This window comes from Fomitiporia mediterranea, assembly GCF_000271605.1.
Source record: "Fomitiporia mediterranea MF3/22 unplaced genomic scaffold FOMMEscaffold_9, whole genome shotgun sequence".
Classification (NCBI taxonomy): Eukaryota; Fungi; Basidiomycota; class Agaricomycetes; order Hymenochaetales; family Hymenochaetaceae; genus Fomitiporia; species Fomitiporia mediterranea.
In genome coordinates, this window is record NW_006760394.1 from 588,387 (window position 1) to 605,638 (window position 17,252).

The window sequence follows — 17,252 nt, forward strand, 5'->3', positions numbered from 1 at the left end:
CATTATTACATTACATTTGCTATTATTAATTACATTTGTTGCGACTTTTTCGTGATGGAATAGTTACAATCAAGATTTCCCAGATGGAAGCATTGCTGGGCTGAGTCAGGCCTACAACTTGATTAAAAAATGTGATGAGAAGAGAAGAAACTCTGGTGGCACAAAAGAGGAGTAAAAGACAAATTGTACTGACTTTTTATTGATATAAGTAAAAGAAAGTATATGAGAAAAATGAAACTAGTAGCCTCATATATCTACCAGGCTATAGCTTACAAGCTATATCATCTTTGTCTTTCACCACTATGAAATCCACTCAGTCTATACTTGTGCTTTTACAGTAATTCATGCAATTAAGTGCAACATAAAGTCATAACACTATAACAGTTAACCTAGTGAAATGTCGCCACTGATCTAAGTGGCCCTCCGCCACGAATTTCTGATAAATCCCTAATGTCAGTAGTACCACCAACTTTGCATACAATCTGAATTCGTCTGTAAACGTAACTATGCCTACTCAGAACATTTATTTGATCCATACCTACCTAGCTACTAAGCCTACTCTTCTTGGGGATATAACTTTGACTTGCATCCTATAGGCTATAGCTGATAACACTTTGCAAGCTCTTCCAGGGACCACCTTTGCACACTTATCAGTAAGATATATAAGGTCAGTATGAAGCCTTCTATCTCTTCCTACACTAATAATCAATCACTTCGAGTCTACGTACAAGCATGTCAAGCGATCGCACAACTGACGCTCAGCAACAACAACCATCCAGCAGTGACAGCAAAGATCGTTCAAGCGGAACATCCAGTACCAGACCATCACCTGATGAATGCCGTGATGCAGCTAGAAACCTTCGTACTGCTGTCAAAACTGATGACAGTGACGCAGCTGACCTACACTGGAAGACTATACGAGACTGTGCTACAGGCCGAAGGCGAAGCAATGACACAAGTCAGAAGTAAAAGAGATAGATTGGTCTGGCTATTTGGAATATGAGATAAAATTAGAATTGTATGAGAACTACAGCTACCTCATAAATACAATTATGAAAAATCTTTCACAAATTAAATTGTGCCACTAGTGTATCTCATAATATTTTGAGACTGTTAGTAAATCTCTGAGACTTAAATATAAATGAACTCCTTCACAAAGTCACTCGTACAACTAATATATCTCATAAGATGAGACTGTTAGTACACAAATCTTTTAGACTCAGATAAATCTGCACATAATATGCTACACACCCAAGTCAACCCCCTTTCAAATAAAACTTATATTATTATTATCCAAAAGAAGGGAAAAAAAGAAAGCAAATTGAATACGCTGATAAACAACAAATAAAGGCAAAAACCTGACATAGACATATATAACTAAAACTAGACACAGAGAATTGATATCCGAAAATAAAACGAACGAATGGGCCACTTCTATAAGAGAGATCACCTGACACTAGACACAGATACTACTGGTTTCGTCCTTCGTTCATCCTTGAAGTTGATATCCTTGAGAAAGAGAGAGAGAAGAGAGAGAATATCCTCAGTCCTTGCTTCCTTCCTTTTCCTTCCAACCAGAGAAATAATTATGTATATCCTACATTCATTTCTTTTCCTCCTACCCCTTCCTGACATGAACAACAGCGAAATAACGAAAGACTCGGACGAGAAAGAAATGAATGACCATAGGTAGGAAGGATAAAGGAGTGAGAACGGGAATAGGATACAGGGAGATGCCGCCTGCGTCCGTGAGGAACGTTGATCCAGTGCTTAGAAGTTCTCTGTTCAAGTTCAGATAAGTCACAAAAACCAGAAAAAAAGGGAGGTAGTTAGAGACGAACCTTTGCCAAAGAAGAACTTCGTTCCCTTCGGGGTCGAGTACTTGTTACACTTGCTATGCAAGACGCGCGAGAGTGCCGATGGACCACAGAAGAACTAAAACATTACCCAAAATAAGCAACATGCGTTAGCAAATGAATAGAAATAGTTGTTCAAGAAGACGTACCACTCCAACATCAGTATCAGGATGCTTCTCGGCGATAGACGGGAACACGCGATCCCAATTCGGCCTGCCGAAGTGCGTCGGAGCACGTAACCCACTAATCGCATCCTTTTCCGCACCAACATCCTGAACCATAATATTCGTAGCATCCTCATCCTTAATCTTCGCCGTCAAATACAAACTAATCTCAATCCTCCTCATCGTATCCTGGTCTTCAATGGCCTTCAACAACGAGTGGAACCACTCTGCTGAACCGAAATCACGAATTACCCAAGTGAAGTAGACCTTGGAGAGACGTGTGGGTTTGGAGTTGTTGAATCCGTTCATCCTGTACCAGATACTCTTGAGGATCGATGCGAAGGGTGTGACACCGATACCTGCACCGACTAGAAGAACAGTTTCGTATTTCAGGAAATCTTCGGATGCGGAACCGAATGGACCGTCGACCATTACACGTGGAAGAACACGGTTGACAGGTGGCGGGATGACTTTACCCTCATCTCCCTTCTCAGGCCTGTCCTTAGAATCAAAATCACATCCGAGAGCCTTAGCGAAAGCAGCAGTGAAGTCCCCAACAATACGAATGTGTACGGAAATGTAATCTTCCTCGGGTGCACTTGTGAGAGTGAACGGATGCCATTGGAAGTAAGAAACTTCAGGGCAAGAGAGGAAGATGTATTGTCCTGCACGGGTCGTCGTTTTTTCCTTTTTGATCTGGATTTCCATAACTTTTGAAGGGTGTTGGATGACCTTGGAGACGTAGGTGCGGTGACGGGAACGGACTTCACGAAGGATACGTTCGTAAATCCAGATCACTCCTCCAACAAGCCAGTAGCGCTGTAAAATAACACGATTAGGAAAATCATCAAAATATGCAGTTTGGGAATACTAACCCAGAAGACACCAATGGTGTTGTATGAGCAGTACGGCGGCCTGTCTGGCTTGATCATGCAGAACATACCGTGAAGTTGCCAGTTGATGAAGAATACAATGAACAAGTGATGCGAGTACCAGAATCGCTCAAAGTGGGCACGGCGACGCTTCTCCATGGCAAACCACACCATCACACCAAGGGCAATAGTCATGATCCATCCAGTTGCACCGGGTCCAGTGATGATGTTTGCGATGATGAACGTCGCAACACGTTGGCCCGTCGTCTTCGCATCTGTGTCTGCAATCGCGAGCTTCGCATAGTTCACCATGTGCGCTGCGATGTGCACAAAGGAAAAGAACACAATCGACCATGCGACTGCTTTGTGGAACGTGATGTTCTTGTCAAATGGGATGACGTCGTTGAGAGCCGTGCGACGGAGTAGAGAAATGAAATTCCGGCAGACGGGGAGGAGGATGAAGATAACATCCACGTGAAGGACGAGAGCAGCAGTACGAGCAATAACTGTGATACATACGATTATCAGACTGTCTGTAACTACGCAATTTACTAGAAAAATTCTTGCTTACCGAAAGTTACACCAAACGTCGCCCGCGAGCCAACCAAATTATCCTTCAACGCATAATGAAACCATCCAAAGGTGAAGACTAAGATATGCAAGAATAGGAAGGCGTAGAAGAACATCCTCCGACCGCCCTCGTTGAGCATCCACATATCCCAGCGTTCCTTCATGGACATTTTCTTATTGGCGCCCGTCTGCTCGCCATTCGAATGCCCGCGCAGAGTCGTGTTGCGCATGAGACCCTGCATGCGCTGTCTCTCCGTCTTATTCCTCTGGAGGTTGGGGTTGCCCATATTGAGGGTGAGATCCGGGTGAGCGTCGAGAGCAGGCCCCCTGTCGGAGAAATCAAGGCCAGAGGATCTCTTCATATTGAACGCCATCGGAATTTGATTCGTGTCTTGATGATCTTGTCTAGTCTGTCCGTCTTTGCTAAACTCTTTGTCGAGAGTCCGGGGGGAGGAAGGGGAGAGAGAAATGAGCGAGCGCGCTGCGCCTGAAGGAAGAGAGAAGGAAAGGGACCGTCCTGCGGGGGTTATGAGACCTCGAGATAGGGAGGGGGCGACGAGTTAGTTCAAGGCAAAGAGCAGCGGTGAGGCCATCACAACCACGCCCGCGGGTCGTCACGTTTCCTTGACAGTGTATATCCCATATTCGGCAGCTACCCACGATCTCCGCCGCCCGAATTCTGATCCCGTCTCATCGGCATGTCCATTTTCTTTGATCTAGAACCCTCCCTCGCCTCTATTTCTGGCCCTCTGACACAGCAACAGACACGGCTAACACGTCCAGCGACTCTCCCCGCCCACACGCCTGTCTGTGTACACTTGACATCGTCCGTCATCGGCATTGGAAATTACCCTGGACGGCACCGCTGAAACGCCAGCAGGGAGAACAATTGCGGTTGACTTGCGGCGCTAGAGTTGGCATGATGTGCCACTGGGCGACTGCGGATGCAGATGGGCCGCCGAAATCCACGGCGATCAAAAAATACAAATTCTATTCCACCCGTTGTCCAGTCCACTGGAGACTACTCTGTCCAGTGTCCAACGGAACGGAACTGCTGCATCATAGGAGGATACCAGTCACCACAAAAGCTATCTATACTCAACCATCGTCAGTCTCTCTCCCTTCGTATCCAGGAGGAGCTTTAGCAAAAATGGAAAACAGACAGCTGGAGTGAGAACCATGAGGTTGCTTTCACACCCTATCTCGACAAACATGAGCCCCTTCCTCTCAAGATGCAAGCGACGAATTTGGTTAACACGCTATAAATACACCAAACTTCATTCAATCGCACGGTGCCGATAGTCGATACTCTCATGCAAACTTAGAACTCAACACTGAACGCTAAGTTTAAAGGTACTAAACCACGCTCCTCCTAATGAAATGTGTCGCTAGAATCATGCCGAAGAGAAGGAACAGTGGAGGTGCGAGCCGAGCTCGGATGGTGACTTTCTGCCACTGCATTGATGATGGCGTTTGTTCCTGAGGGCAGATAAATATAATATTAATAGGAAATACAGTTGAAAATGTCTTATTGCATCACATCATAATGCATAAATGGCATAATGCATAGACTTTTGGCCGGACCAAAATTCAGGTCCTCAGCCAAAATGTATTGTCATAATGCATAAATTGTATAATGCATTGGGTTTAGCCCTCTCCCGACGTTATGCAATAAGACATTTTCAACTGTACAATGATCGACACTGAGTAAATGAAGAAAGTTGCCGTCACGAACAGATCATCTCTAAATCCACACCCATGGTTTATCCACCGATGCAGTCCTTGAATGCCTACTTAAACTTGTGTTCACGCAGAGTGTGGCCACTATTGACTGGATATGAAGGATGCTTTTCTCTGTCCTTGTAATTCGGACGATGACATCTACTCTTTGGTGTTGCCATGCATATGCCGAATACAAATGTTCCTAGTTTCCTCCTTGCTTTCGGTAGAAGAGGTTAATTTATGGACATGAAGACGTTATTGGTTCGTTGATTCGTTACTGCTGCTGCGCATCTTATCCTTGTCTCCGCTGTCCCGGTGTGTGCCTGCTACGAGGACGAACCGCGTTCATCTAATAAATACACCAACGCCACGGCGCCACCCCTCGTTCAGACAGCAAGACAAACTCGGACGCATCAAACCGAGAAGATCTAACATCACGAAAAAAAAAATCGATCCGAGGGCTGTTTCTGCTGATTTCTGTGATACGAGAGTTCTAAATCTATGACGAGAACGAAATCATCTATTTATTGTTGTCCCGAGGAGAGTTCATCTTCATCAGGAACGTAAGATATCTCCCCCGCCTTTGCTTAAACACCCACACAGCCATACAAATCCACTAAATCACAGGAAGATACGACCACGGATCCGCGCTCGAACGTACGTACACACGCTCATCAATGATCTTACACCGAGACAACAGACGCTCATTCATCCCCGACCCGTGATGATCCTTAAGCGTCGATATTGCAGTGAGAGCGCATCAACGGACGTTTCGGATGTACGCGGAGATTACGGAACAATCGCACCTCGCGCTCATAACTGACATTCTACTCTGTTAGACTTGGCAGGAGAGGGGGCAAACGCAAAAACCTAGGTGCAAAGGAAACCCAAAACGGTCCCGTGAAAATGTAATTCGAGTTAAATCAAGTCATTTTTCTTGTTTCTATTCTATTCTGAGTAATTTGTATTTGCCTCGACCTTCCAACAGACTTTTCTACAAACGACAACGGTTTCTTCGTTTCTTCACAACGCTGTTTGTAGGACTTACCAACAGTCGTTTCTGTTACTCTCCTCATTTCGCTTCCTTCCACATTCTGCCTTCGTTCCATTCCATTCCACTCACACTTTCGCTTACTCCGTTGTAACGGGTATTTGATACCAACAACAGCAACAATATTGATCCCTTCAAAGGAAATGCCCATGCCTAAATATTACAAATACAATTCCACCCGTCGAGAAGGGTCCCGACTCGGATGCGTATCATGTACAATTCACACTCACTTACTTAAGTAAGTTGCTATGTGGCCCTTTTGATAATGATGTTGCTGCTATTAATAAGTATTCATTAGAGACGTTTTTGGAGTGTTCCTTTGTGTTGCTGTAACTATTTAGGCAAGGCTTGTTGTGCTTGTAGACAAGGATGGGTGCTGATGGTCAAAGTGCTACAAGAACATTGATATCGTTGTAAGTGAGTAGACTGCATCCTGATGTCTGATGGTCGAAGTAGAGCTGATGATGGCAGAGTCGAGATGCTCAGTATTCAGCTGCAGTGAATCACTCTACTCGACAATTAGGTTGTCATAAGCCCAACAGGCAGTAAGACTAATACTGGCTGTCTTTGTCTTTCTGAACGCTAGTAGTATTACATGCACATCACAGTTGATCTTCTCCGTCAACCTCCACTCATGCCGTTAATAACACAACTGTTCATCAGTATATTGAATTTGAAACAGACCACGACTGAGACTATTCGCACCAATCTGCATATACTATTACGCACTTATCTTCGGGAACGACTCGTACTTCCTGGGAAGTAGTTCTCTTCTCGACAGGCTTCTCATTCCCGATTTATCCCAGACTCCTTCACACCTACCTCCTTCGCTGCGGCTTGCCAGTGATAGCCTCAATTTCTGCCCTGAGTGCTTCAATCTCCTCTGGCTTATCGTCTGGTGTGTATCCCTGGCATTTATGACTATGCACATCCTCAAGGAGAGCCAGACGAAGGCGAAGTCGCGCTTCCTTGAAGTTGTCTCCTCTACCAGTGGGTAGAGGCCTCACTTTCTTGGAGCATCCACATTTCCACTCCACCGACACGAGATTCTTATCGTTAACCTTCTTAGGGGACCCGAGGATCTGGGCTGTACTACTTCTCCTTGATGGCGTAGAATCTTCTCCTGCGGTTTACAGTGCAAATCCAGAGAATCCGTTTGTTAGTTAAACTTCATGATAATTTATAAGTTATAGTTCTGAACAAAACTTGCTCACCAATGGAGGCTATGTATTTTCCACCACGGAATACGGATTTAACTATGCCTTCCCTCTCAAGATGGATGCCATAGAACTTGAGTTGGTTTCTTGCTTCTGTCCAATGAACAATGAAACGTTAGTTGAATGTCTTAGAGAGTTAAAAATGTGCAAGAAAGTGTACAAACCACTCTCGAGTTGGGCATATAGGATATCGTCGTTCTGTCTTCTTACACTACTGGTGGTAACCTCCGGAAGGGACGACCTTCCATACGTATCATCTTGTTTTGGTGTTTCAAACTTTCCGAAATTTTGGCTCTTTGATCTTGTGTGTTTGCTCATCTTTATAGGAGTAAGACAAAGGAACAAAAGAGGGGTTTGTAGACCATGCACGGGTGGCAAATGTACTTTGTGTACTCCTTCTTGACGTATGTGGAACTTTGCTTATTGATGAGGGTAGCTATGCTACATGCAAATGTAGTCTCCTTACTAGTTAGATTCAAAGTGGTAACTGCTATACCATTTTATTCCTGCAAGTGCTGTGGCAGGTATTGCCATCAGTGAGTTCTGATATGAGACACTTCTAGGCAGACAATATAAATAGTTTAGTTTATGCAAGAGCTTGGCTTATGACAATACAAGCGTCCACTTGTATTATTGATTAAGTTTATCCGTTTTAAGTTTCTATACAGTTGAACAGTCTATATATGGCTGTTAGCATATACCTACTCTTGATGACCGATCTAGCCGACCTACCGTTCCTGTGCATAAACCAGTCAGTACTCACAGTTAAGCTATGAAATCCGATCCCATTGATAGCAGCTTCACAAAAGCAAGGCGGCAAGGGTACTCGACGTTGCCTCGGCCTACATCACGCACTTTCTTGTGAAGCCTGCCTCACTGTGTTTCTACTTCCACTTCTTGCAACATCTCATTTTCAGCTTCATATACAATGTTTGGCTGGATACGAGACGTTCTCCGGAATATCTTCATTCCTAAATCAAAGATCACACATGTCTTCTCATCTGAAAAAACTCTTCTTCTCAGTCAATCAAGGAAGGCCTACGTTCTATTGCCAGAAGACGAGGAGGTTGCAGCAATTAAAGTTCTTCAAGAAGCTGGACACAACGAGAAAGAATTCACTATATGTGTGTGGTTTCTAATGCAGTTGTTTAGTCATTTATAGATTGACTGTAAATGCCCCTTTTCCGGGGATGAGAAAGAACTTACCTCATATGAAGTGGATTGTAAAGAAAAGTGTTGTGGGGGACACTGCCAATCTAATAGGTAATTTATATTATTAATTATTACATATGCTGCTTTTCTCCGAATATTGTTCTGCAGTTTATGAGAATACAGAAGATCCGAAGAAATGGATAACTTATCTTTGGAAGTGCTTTTGTGACGACCGGTGGGACGAGCTGGAAGACGCTTATAAATTCGCCTTTGGAGTGATGAGAGCATTTGCACAGCCGACAGATCAGCCTTTAACTTGCAAAGGTTTGTAATGGTCTTCATCCTTCTACGATCCTAAAAACTTATCTAATTAAGCAGATAATACTGCTGAATTGATGTTCTGTACGTTGAAATCAAAACTATTGTAATCATAACACAAGCTAAACTCACTTGCTAATCATTCTTCACCAGATGCAAGGAAAGAAGGTTATGAAGTTCGGTGGATTATGTCCATGCACAAGACGCCATACTTGAACCAAATCATCAGTGAGTTTATATTCAATATATTTGACGAAAGAAGAAGTTGAGTTCTTTCTATTCTTTGCAGTGACAGGTCCGGATGGATATAATTTTGAAACCGAAGTCACATGTTGGTATCCAACCTGTTGGAAGCAGACCAAAGCAGAACTGGAAAGGATTTGCGAGAAGGACTTTGGATTTACGTTTGACAAGATAAACAAAGAGATTGCGGAGAAGATAGCAGAAGAATTAAAGAGATCGCTAGTTCTTAATCATAATCATTAGCTGCTTGTGGATGGGATTGTTCGATTCGATGCCAAATTGCTTGTCACCCACATACGTGTTATGTAGTATCTCTGCCATCTATTGTTGTAAGTCAAAGCTTGAGTAGTGGTGTTGACTGCAGAACATGCCAAGTTTGAGTTCTTACCCTCTGTATGCACAGGTACACAGCCTTTGATTTACTGTAATGATTGCTACAGACAACAAATATTTTTTCATCTAGCAGTGGCTATGCAGTTCTATGGTTTCAGGCGCGTTAGTGGCACAATGTAGGAAATTTTCTATAGAGCTGGACGGCTTTTTACAAACGATGTTTACACGCAGCTGCGCCAATGAGTCAAAAAGAAATTTCATTCAAGAGTTCGTCGTCAGGCAGCCAGGAGATTGAAGGATTATTCAAAAGTCACAACTGAGGCTGAGTTACCTTTGTGCTTAACCACCATCTACTATGCCATACAAAAAAGGGTGGGCGTCTTGTGATGGGTTCAGGAGCAATTAGGATGCTGTTGCATGTGTGTAAATTGAAAATATTTGCGTTCTCACCGTGAGCTCTCAGAGTTGGCATTCCCTTAGGCAAATGGTGAAGCAAATGCATCCAATGTGTACGACTCTGTAAGTGCTGCATGAATCAAGAGCAGAATGAAACCTGAGAGAGAGAAAGAGGTTCAGCGTGAGCAAAGACAAAGACAGTTGCGGCTCGACAAATTCCAGGATCAGCCATCAACAGCTCCGACTCGGGGAAGGCTTCATTGTCGCCTAGGATACGAAATACACGGTATGATGAAGCATTGAGGAGTCATTATCAGACTTTTTAAAAAACGAACAGGAAGATGCAGGATCGTCAGTGAAGATAATCATGTTCGAACAGCGGTGTTGACTCAATAGAGATGATCACGATTTGGTAGAACGCTGAGAAAATCATTAGATATTACAGAAGTGTGCTGAGAGTGGGATACGGGTACGTAAGTGCATGCTGATGCTCGAGCAGAGTTATTTCGGAGTCGATAGAAGGGATTTCGTAATGGTTACTTTCTTTGAGACATTTCGTTGAATTTCATCGCGTGACGGACGAGAGAGTCTTTGTTAACTTGGTATGACTTGAGTCTTTAAGAGTGTGGCACTACTGATAATAAGAAAACAAATTGTCCAGGTAGCTCTGGCGAAGAAAGAACTTGCGCGGAGTCAGTGACTTTTTGCCGAATTATAATTATAAAAGGCTAGGGATATATCTTAAGCCGGAATCAGAATTGGATACACAAATTAAACAATCGCGAGCATACCTAAAATCTATCCAGACTTCTCCCGTGTATTCGACTCTTTTGGAGCCTCGCTCTTCTGTGTGATCACTTTGGGCGTAGGCTCATCTATCTTAGCCGTCGCCATCTCCTGCTTCACAATATTCTTCGCAACCTCCTCAACCCGCTGTCGATTCGTAATATTCTCGAGTTCTTGCGACTTCAACTGCGCCTGTGACGTTCGTTCCGTATGTTTCTTCCCAATCCCAAGCGGGGCACGATGCCAACGCACAATTCTTAACCCAACTCCCGGTTGTGGGTACGTCTGAATGTACCGTAACCAATGCTCGACAACGTTATCCGTCGCATCCCACGCTTGCAACATACGCTTATGTACTTTCCGTTCAAAATTCTCCTGAGCTTTCTTGTGCACGAATGGTCCTTTCGGGACGGTCCACAAGCTACGTTGCGTTGGCAGGCGGATAGGCTCGCTGACGGGAATCGCAAGTGCAGACGCAGCATGAGAAGCAAAGTGCAAGAAAAGATCTAATTCGCGGTGATTGTACCCTCGGACGTGTAGACTCGCAACGGGTATTCCATGCGTCTTTTCGTGTCGAATGGGTGCGAAGATGGAACGTCCGTGTATGACTTTCGCTGCGTATTCACGCTCGGACACATCCGGTATGACCATTAACTGTTCCTTTCGTCGCCTTTTAAAGGAGGTTGGAAGCGAAGCATCATCTGAAGGTTGCGCTGTTGTCGTAGTCTCGGTGGCAAATCCATTAAATCGAAGTGATCTATGCAAGAAAATTTAGCGTGGGGATAAACACTGAACCTTGTGAACTGAAAACACCTTGGGAGAATTACCTGCTTTAGCAGCCGCTCAGCAAAAGCAATGCCAGTCCTTGCCTGGTTTGCGAGCATCATAGCTGCCAGTCAGAGCAATCAACGAGGCCATAGACGTGCCGCAAAAGAAATGATTCAAAAGATCATGTGACCAAATCGCGCATCGCGCCCCGTATTTTAAACTCCGATTCCAGTTTTGATTCAAGTCGAAGCAAATATAGCCTAATTAGAGGAGCTGGTATGTCAAAGCACAGATATTTTCAAGTGATAAAGAGTCCTATATACAGTAGAAAAAGTACAAAATGCAACAATCCAAATATTGATTGAGAAATGCAGGCAAATAAGAACAGCTACAATATATGACAGCTAGATCCAACAGAGCACGTATACAAGTGGGCACATGGTGGCGAAGAAAGCAGGTAGAATAGTAATGATACAAATAGAAACAAGATTTGTGAGAACGGAGATATTCGTCTACATGCCATTTACGATCTATCCATGTGTTAAAACCCCAAAGAAATCCTAGTCAAGTGCAGAGTTGCGAGAGCAAGGCGAGATAGAGGACCATGCCGGCCAGGCGGAGTCCCCATTGTAACAGCAAAGCAAAACGATTGGCAACACGATGAAAAGCAATGTCAATTAAAATCGCGACACGCCCGGCTGTCGCGACCTTTGAGATCCATTCCGGGGCTAGATTCCCAGACATGCTCTTTGTTATTATCCAAGGCAGGGTACAGCGAGTTTCTCGCACGATGCTAGGCGAGGATCATGGCCCTCAGCCACGGCAGTGGCCGGTGCGGACAATTTGTAGTGTTGTCAAGGCATCCAAAAGGAAGGCTAAATTTTTCCATAAGTCAGATATACATAACTCAAGTACGAAGGACAACTTGCCTTGACATTACTTGACCACTAGCTAGAAATACACCCAGAATGATGAGAGAAATAAAAATACAACCCAACAGATTTCTTCGTCCCACTCCCTATGACCGTCGAGACAACGGTATGGAGTGCATCTCAGCTTCCATTTGAGCGCGAGCTTCACACGCTTCGCAAAACCGGCGACGTCTCTGGCTGCCGCCACTGATAGTACTAGGCCCGCTGGCAGACCGCTGCTTGCCACTCTTTCGGCGCCACACACGTTCGCCCACAACAGTCCAGTCAAATTGGCCGTCATACTCGATACCCTCACGTTTCGCGAGATCTCGGAACAGTTTTCGGCAGCCAGCGTAATCGGGTAGATCCTCAAAGGCGAGGTTTCGCACATATCGATAGAAGATGTCGAATTCGGTTGGGAGACCTGCGGTGACGATTCCAGAAGACTCAGCAGCGAGTTTTGCAACCAGGACCTTATCCCACGCGAGTTTCGGGTTCTTATCGGCGTCCGGAGGAGGCTTCACCTTCCGCCAGGGCAATGTTCCACGGAGGAAATAGATGAGCGTATACGCCAACGACTCAAGGTCATCACGCCTTGAGCAATCTAAGTTTAGAACGACGTCATCAAAGAAGCTCAACTAGGCAACAGGCGTGTGCACCGTACCTTCACCTTTGTGCGTGTTGATGCTGGCAAAAAGCGGAGTTCCGACCCCATGAGTGTCACACTGTGTGTTCTTGATGTGTTCGCCCGTCCCACTGTTCGCATACTTCTTCGCGAGGCCGAAGTCAATTACGTTCACCCGGTCGCAGGACGACGGCCGCGAGGACGAATATACGTCTGGGCCCATGAGGAAGTTGGCAGGCTTAATATCTCGATGTACCCAGTCGCGAGAGTGAATAAATTCAATGAGTGAAAGCTAGAGAAAATGGAAGTTAGTCTTCGGAACCAATTTCGGTTTAATAGATTATTGTGGGAATATTCGAAGGTGGCTCGAATTGATGTTCGACATCAACATGGGATGCCCAGCACATTCTTTCGCGCAGCACCTCAGCCCGCATCCAGCCACCGAGCCACCAAAATAACAGAGACCGCTCACGAAAAGAAAGGAGAGTAGAACGGAACGAGAAAATTCGTACCATCTGGTCGGCAAGTAAAAGTACGGTCTTGAGCGTAAAGTGCTTGTTGCAAATCTTGAAGAGGTCTTCCAGCGACGGACCGAGCAGATCAATAACCATCACATTATAGTCTCCTTGTTTTCCGGACCACATCATCCATGGCACGCCAGGACCTCCCATTAGGGTTTTGTATATCCTGGACTCTTGCTTGAGCATGGAATGTTTTGCATTTGCCGATTCGACCTTGATGGCAACCTCTTTGCCGGCGATGGTATGCGTGCCCATATACACAGACCCTGTTTATGCACCGCACATTTTAACGGCAAAGAAGGGCAACAAAAAACGAAAAGTAATTCAGTCGGGGCTGACGTCGTGGCTTGGAGCAGGCAACATACCGCAACCCCCATATCCAATCTCTTCTTCTAATCTATACTTCCCACCAAATGTTAGTTCCATGGTATAGGGAGTGTAAGAGAGAGCGACAGCGTAGTTGACAGCGTGTTGGAGGAGTGCTTGAATAAAGACAAAGACGCAAGTAGATGGCAGTTTGAAGCCAACAGGAAATTCACGGTACTGCTTCCTTATTTGTCTCAGACCCTTATATGGAAGCGACGCGTCAGTCACAGTCACGCTTCACTTTTTTCTTCCGTCAGAATTCTGATTTTGAAGACAAAAGGAGAATTCGCGTACATCACCATCACTTGGGAAAGGCCATCAGTACTGCTTTCGGAGGCATGATATCAGCAAATGAGATATGTATATTTTAATTTATTTGAAATGATTACAGAGAACTATGGCTCTAGATGAGGATAAGAGAGTTGCCTCTAACCTTGGGTATATATATTTATGAATGAGCGAGAGGACAGCAAAAAAAGGAAGGAAGCGGAAATGTGAATGTATCCGGATACAGAGTTGGGGAGAGCAAAGATGCACCATAAAATTTAATGAGTTTCACGCAACTCAAAATTCCAAATGTCCTTGTGTCCGCAAGCAAAAAACAGCGACCGCAACTTTAGAAGGCCAGCCCGATAACAATTGTGAACACCACACCGAACACCAAATGAAGATTATATCTCCGTGTCACGATTGAGCCAGACGTGGTGTGGGAAACTGGGGAATCACCAGCAACCGTCGAGTTACCAGAGTAAATGCTCGAAGACTGCAACTCGCTCTGGGGTTCCAGCCAAACGACGGCAAGTCCGGGACCAGGAACTTTTACACTGCAACCTTCCGTACAGTTGACGATCTCCATAGTCTGTGTACCTTGCAAAACACCATTCTCGCCTACGGTCTGATTCGCCCAACTAATCGCAGTCTGCTCGGTAATGTTAGCTGCAAGAAGGTAGCGTACGCCAACAGTGGACGTGAGATTTGCGGGGATTACAAATGATTGGATTGCGTCGGAGCTGTTCCCGCCTGCCCGAGGGTAATCGTAGTTAAAGAATACCAGCTTGCTGCGGTTGCGTGCGTCTCCGTCGTAAATACCATAGGCAGCAACGCTCGAGGCGTTGTTGGTCGTCGAGTTATCAATGTTCAGATCAACAACGATAGATGTCGAGTTCGAAATAGACTCAGCGAGCACGAGCAATGAGTAGTAGTTGGCTCCGGTATGCCAGTTGCTATCTAGCGACGCATCCTTAGACGGTGGTTCGAAGAGATTATATGTAACACCAATCTCCCGAGTATGCAGGTACATGCCGGTAAAATTGAGCGCTGCTCCTTGTAAAGCAGTATCTATAGCCCAAAGACACGCAGCGAACTACGAAGTTGCGTGAGATTACAGATGGCGCGTTGCACTTAAAGAAATGAAATACCGTAGGAGCAACGCTAGGATCACCACCGCAAGAGGCAGAGTTATATTCAGTGAGTAGCATAGGCACACCAGCTTCTCTTGCCAGTTCAATTCCTTCGTCGTTCCATCGAAGGAATGGGGACACTGTGAAGTGTCATCAATAGCTGAACAACTTAACACACTATTGCCTCACCATTCACGTGGGAAATATAATAGGTGATGTTTGAGCTCGCTGCTGTTGATCCACCGCAGACATGTGTTGGGTAGTGCTGAATCCTGTGGGGGACCATTAGCTACTTATTCACCTTCACGGCCAAAACTACTAACGTGAAATACTTGTACGGGAACTTGATCAAGCCCGCATTTAACACGTCATCCAATGGCCACGCGCAGCAGATTGTTGGCCCACCAATAATCGTCGTATTCGTCAAGTTGCCGTAGACGGAATTCCCTAGATCATTGTAGACATCTCCGACATCTAAAATGTACTGCTGGATCGTGTATCCTTGGATATCACCGTGCCCCGCATAAAGATCTGGTTCGTTCCCTAACAACAACGCGTCCAAGCGATTTCCCAGTTTTTGCCATGAAGCTGCAGCAAGTTCAATGACGTTGTCATCCGCGTCGGGATTACGCATGCTCAGTCCGAGTATGAACTGCATTTCCCCAACAGTGTCCGCCATGGCATTTAGAACATCAAATAGTACGGGTCCAAAATCGACTGGCACCTGCTCAAGAACGTATGAGCAACTGCATTCGCGTATATTGCGCATATTTAAGCACACATACATCGTTGAAATTCGCATTCTCGTCCGTAATCGTAATCATGTTTTTCTGGCCAGGAACATACTGAGAACCGTCCATGCTATTCCCACCGATGCGAATACGCAATGGCGTTGACATACGAGCACGTATGTTTGAAAGATAATTTTTCATTGCGCTGGGCATGGCATCAGGTGATTCGCCCCCTGTAGGATGAGGTTAGATCCTGTGCCAGACTCTGAACGAGATTGGGGAATCACATAGATAGTTGAGCGGGTACAGCTCCCACGAAATACCGAAGAAATTATCATGGACGATATTCCTTGATGTGTCAGGAGGAGTGCTAGGGAAGCTAACGTTCAGGACCTTGTTGGAGACGGCTCGGACGGACAGGAAGAGAGATATCGCTACGAAGACGACAAGCAGTCGACCAGAGGGCATTGTCGCTCGATCGGTCACCCGATGGAAAAAGGTCACAAAAATTCCAAGATTTCCTTCTGGCCCGCTTTATACTCGTACTTGGGGATGCCCATAAGGTAAGCGGGCTTGGCGTTAGCGGCACAGGGTACTGCTGTATCTCATTACGCGATAGCACCAACCCAAGAACATGATTAAGTCGACTTAAGAAAACAACTGCCAAGTTTGTCACATTTTATCAGGTATTTTTGTCGTATCCATGCTCGTTGAGGCTATAGTTTCTTAATGCAAACGGCAGACTTGCTGCAGGTTAGTGTAGGGTAGGATAGCAGTTCAACTTCTAGTGGCGAAGAATCGGCATGATAAGAAACTTAAAAGTGGCACGTGCCCGACAAACCTCGTGATCGACGTGTTGAAGGTTCTGAGTCTCTAAGATTAGGGACTGCAGCGGATAAGGCTATCCGCGGTGTCGTACCGCGGTTGACAAATTCCCACGGATACCACATCCGCGGATAACTTTCTCACGGTATCCGCGGTTTTTGCACATCCGTCAGATGTATATAGAAATCAAATACATCTACTGTAGACATTCATAACTTCCAAGTATTAGCATTCATTAACTAAAAAAAGACAAAAAAATTCTACTATGTCTCAGAACTATACCCTACACTCCTTAAATTCAATATTTTTCCCATCTTACAACATGTCCTTGTCTGACGAGATGTGAGTCATGTGACAGCTGTCTGCTTGTTTGTTTTTACAGAACCATTAACAAAATGCACTCTCTACATAAGTAATGGTTGAAG

At 45.1% G+C, this 17,252-nt stretch overlaps 6 protein-coding genes across 6 annotated transcripts; 1 reads left to right on the forward strand and 5 right to left on the reverse strand.

The window, feature by feature from the left end:
* Positions 1 to 1,274: 1,274 nt before the first annotated feature.
* Positions 1,275 to 4,003, reverse strand: FOMMEDRAFT_111964 (NADPH oxidase). Its single transcript, XM_007269120.1, has 5 exons — positions 3,464 to 4,003; positions 2,896 to 3,398; positions 2,006 to 2,839; positions 1,842 to 1,935; positions 1,275 to 1,781 (listed from the first exon to the last, which is right to left on the reverse strand). The coding sequence occupies exons 1-5, from the start codon at positions 3,834 to 3,836 to the stop codon at positions 1,771 to 1,773; spliced, it is 1,815 nt and encodes a 604-aa protein (XP_007269182.1). The 5' UTR covers positions 3,837 to 4,003; the 3' UTR covers positions 1,275 to 1,770.
* Positions 4,004 to 7,053: 3,050 nt separating this feature from the next.
* FOMMEDRAFT_30461 (uncharacterized protein) lies at positions 7,054 to 7,986 on the reverse strand (the record flags this gene model as incomplete). The annotated part of the gene is made up of 5 exons (XM_007269121.1): positions 7,054 to 7,358; positions 7,450 to 7,545; positions 7,617 to 7,770; positions 7,815 to 7,893; positions 7,919 to 7,986. The coding sequence occupies 5 exons, from the start codon at positions 7,984 to 7,986 to the stop codon at positions 7,054 to 7,056; spliced, it is 702 nt and encodes a 233-aa protein (XP_007269183.1).
* A 394-nt stretch (positions 7,987 to 8,380) lies between these two features.
* Positions 8,381 to 9,408, forward strand: FOMMEDRAFT_30462 (uncharacterized protein; the record flags this gene model as incomplete). Its single annotated transcript, XM_007269122.1, has 6 exons — positions 8,381 to 8,576; positions 8,605 to 8,715; positions 8,773 to 8,928; positions 8,983 to 9,006; positions 9,076 to 9,150; positions 9,212 to 9,408. 6 exons carry the CDS (start codon positions 8,381 to 8,383, stop codon positions 9,406 to 9,408), a joined length of 759 nt encoding a protein of 252 aa, XP_007269184.1.
* A 1,284-nt stretch (positions 9,409 to 10,692) lies between these two features.
* FOMMEDRAFT_30463 (ribosomal protein S10) lies at positions 10,693 to 11,567 on the reverse strand (the record flags this gene model as incomplete). The annotated part of the gene is made up of 2 exons (XM_007269123.1): positions 10,693 to 11,437; positions 11,494 to 11,567. 2 exons carry the CDS (start codon positions 11,565 to 11,567, stop codon positions 10,693 to 10,695), a joined length of 819 nt encoding a protein of 272 aa, XP_007269185.1.
* Positions 11,568 to 11,725: 158 nt separating this feature from the next.
* FOMMEDRAFT_22223 (kinase-like protein) lies at positions 11,726 to 13,937 on the reverse strand. The gene is made up of 5 exons (XM_007269124.1): positions 13,871 to 13,937; positions 13,497 to 13,771; positions 13,024 to 13,276; positions 12,378 to 12,963; positions 11,726 to 12,323 (listed from the first exon to the last, which is right to left on the reverse strand). Exons 1-4 carry the CDS (start codon positions 13,929 to 13,931, stop codon positions 12,467 to 12,469), a joined length of 1,086 nt encoding a protein of 361 aa, XP_007269186.1. The 5' UTR covers positions 13,932 to 13,937; the 3' UTR covers positions 11,726 to 12,323; positions 12,378 to 12,466.
* A 287-nt stretch (positions 13,938 to 14,224) lies between these two features.
* On the reverse strand, positions 14,225 to 16,474 carry FOMMEDRAFT_169881 (uncharacterized protein). Its single transcript, XM_007269125.1, has 6 exons — positions 16,290 to 16,474; positions 16,057 to 16,235; positions 15,595 to 15,995; positions 15,461 to 15,543; positions 15,290 to 15,411; positions 14,225 to 15,234 (listed from the first exon to the last, which is right to left on the reverse strand). Exons 1-6 carry the CDS (start codon positions 16,468 to 16,470, stop codon positions 14,488 to 14,490), a joined length of 1,713 nt encoding a protein of 570 aa, XP_007269187.1. The 5' UTR covers positions 16,471 to 16,474; the 3' UTR covers positions 14,225 to 14,487.
* Positions 16,475 to 17,252: the final 778 nt, after the last annotated feature.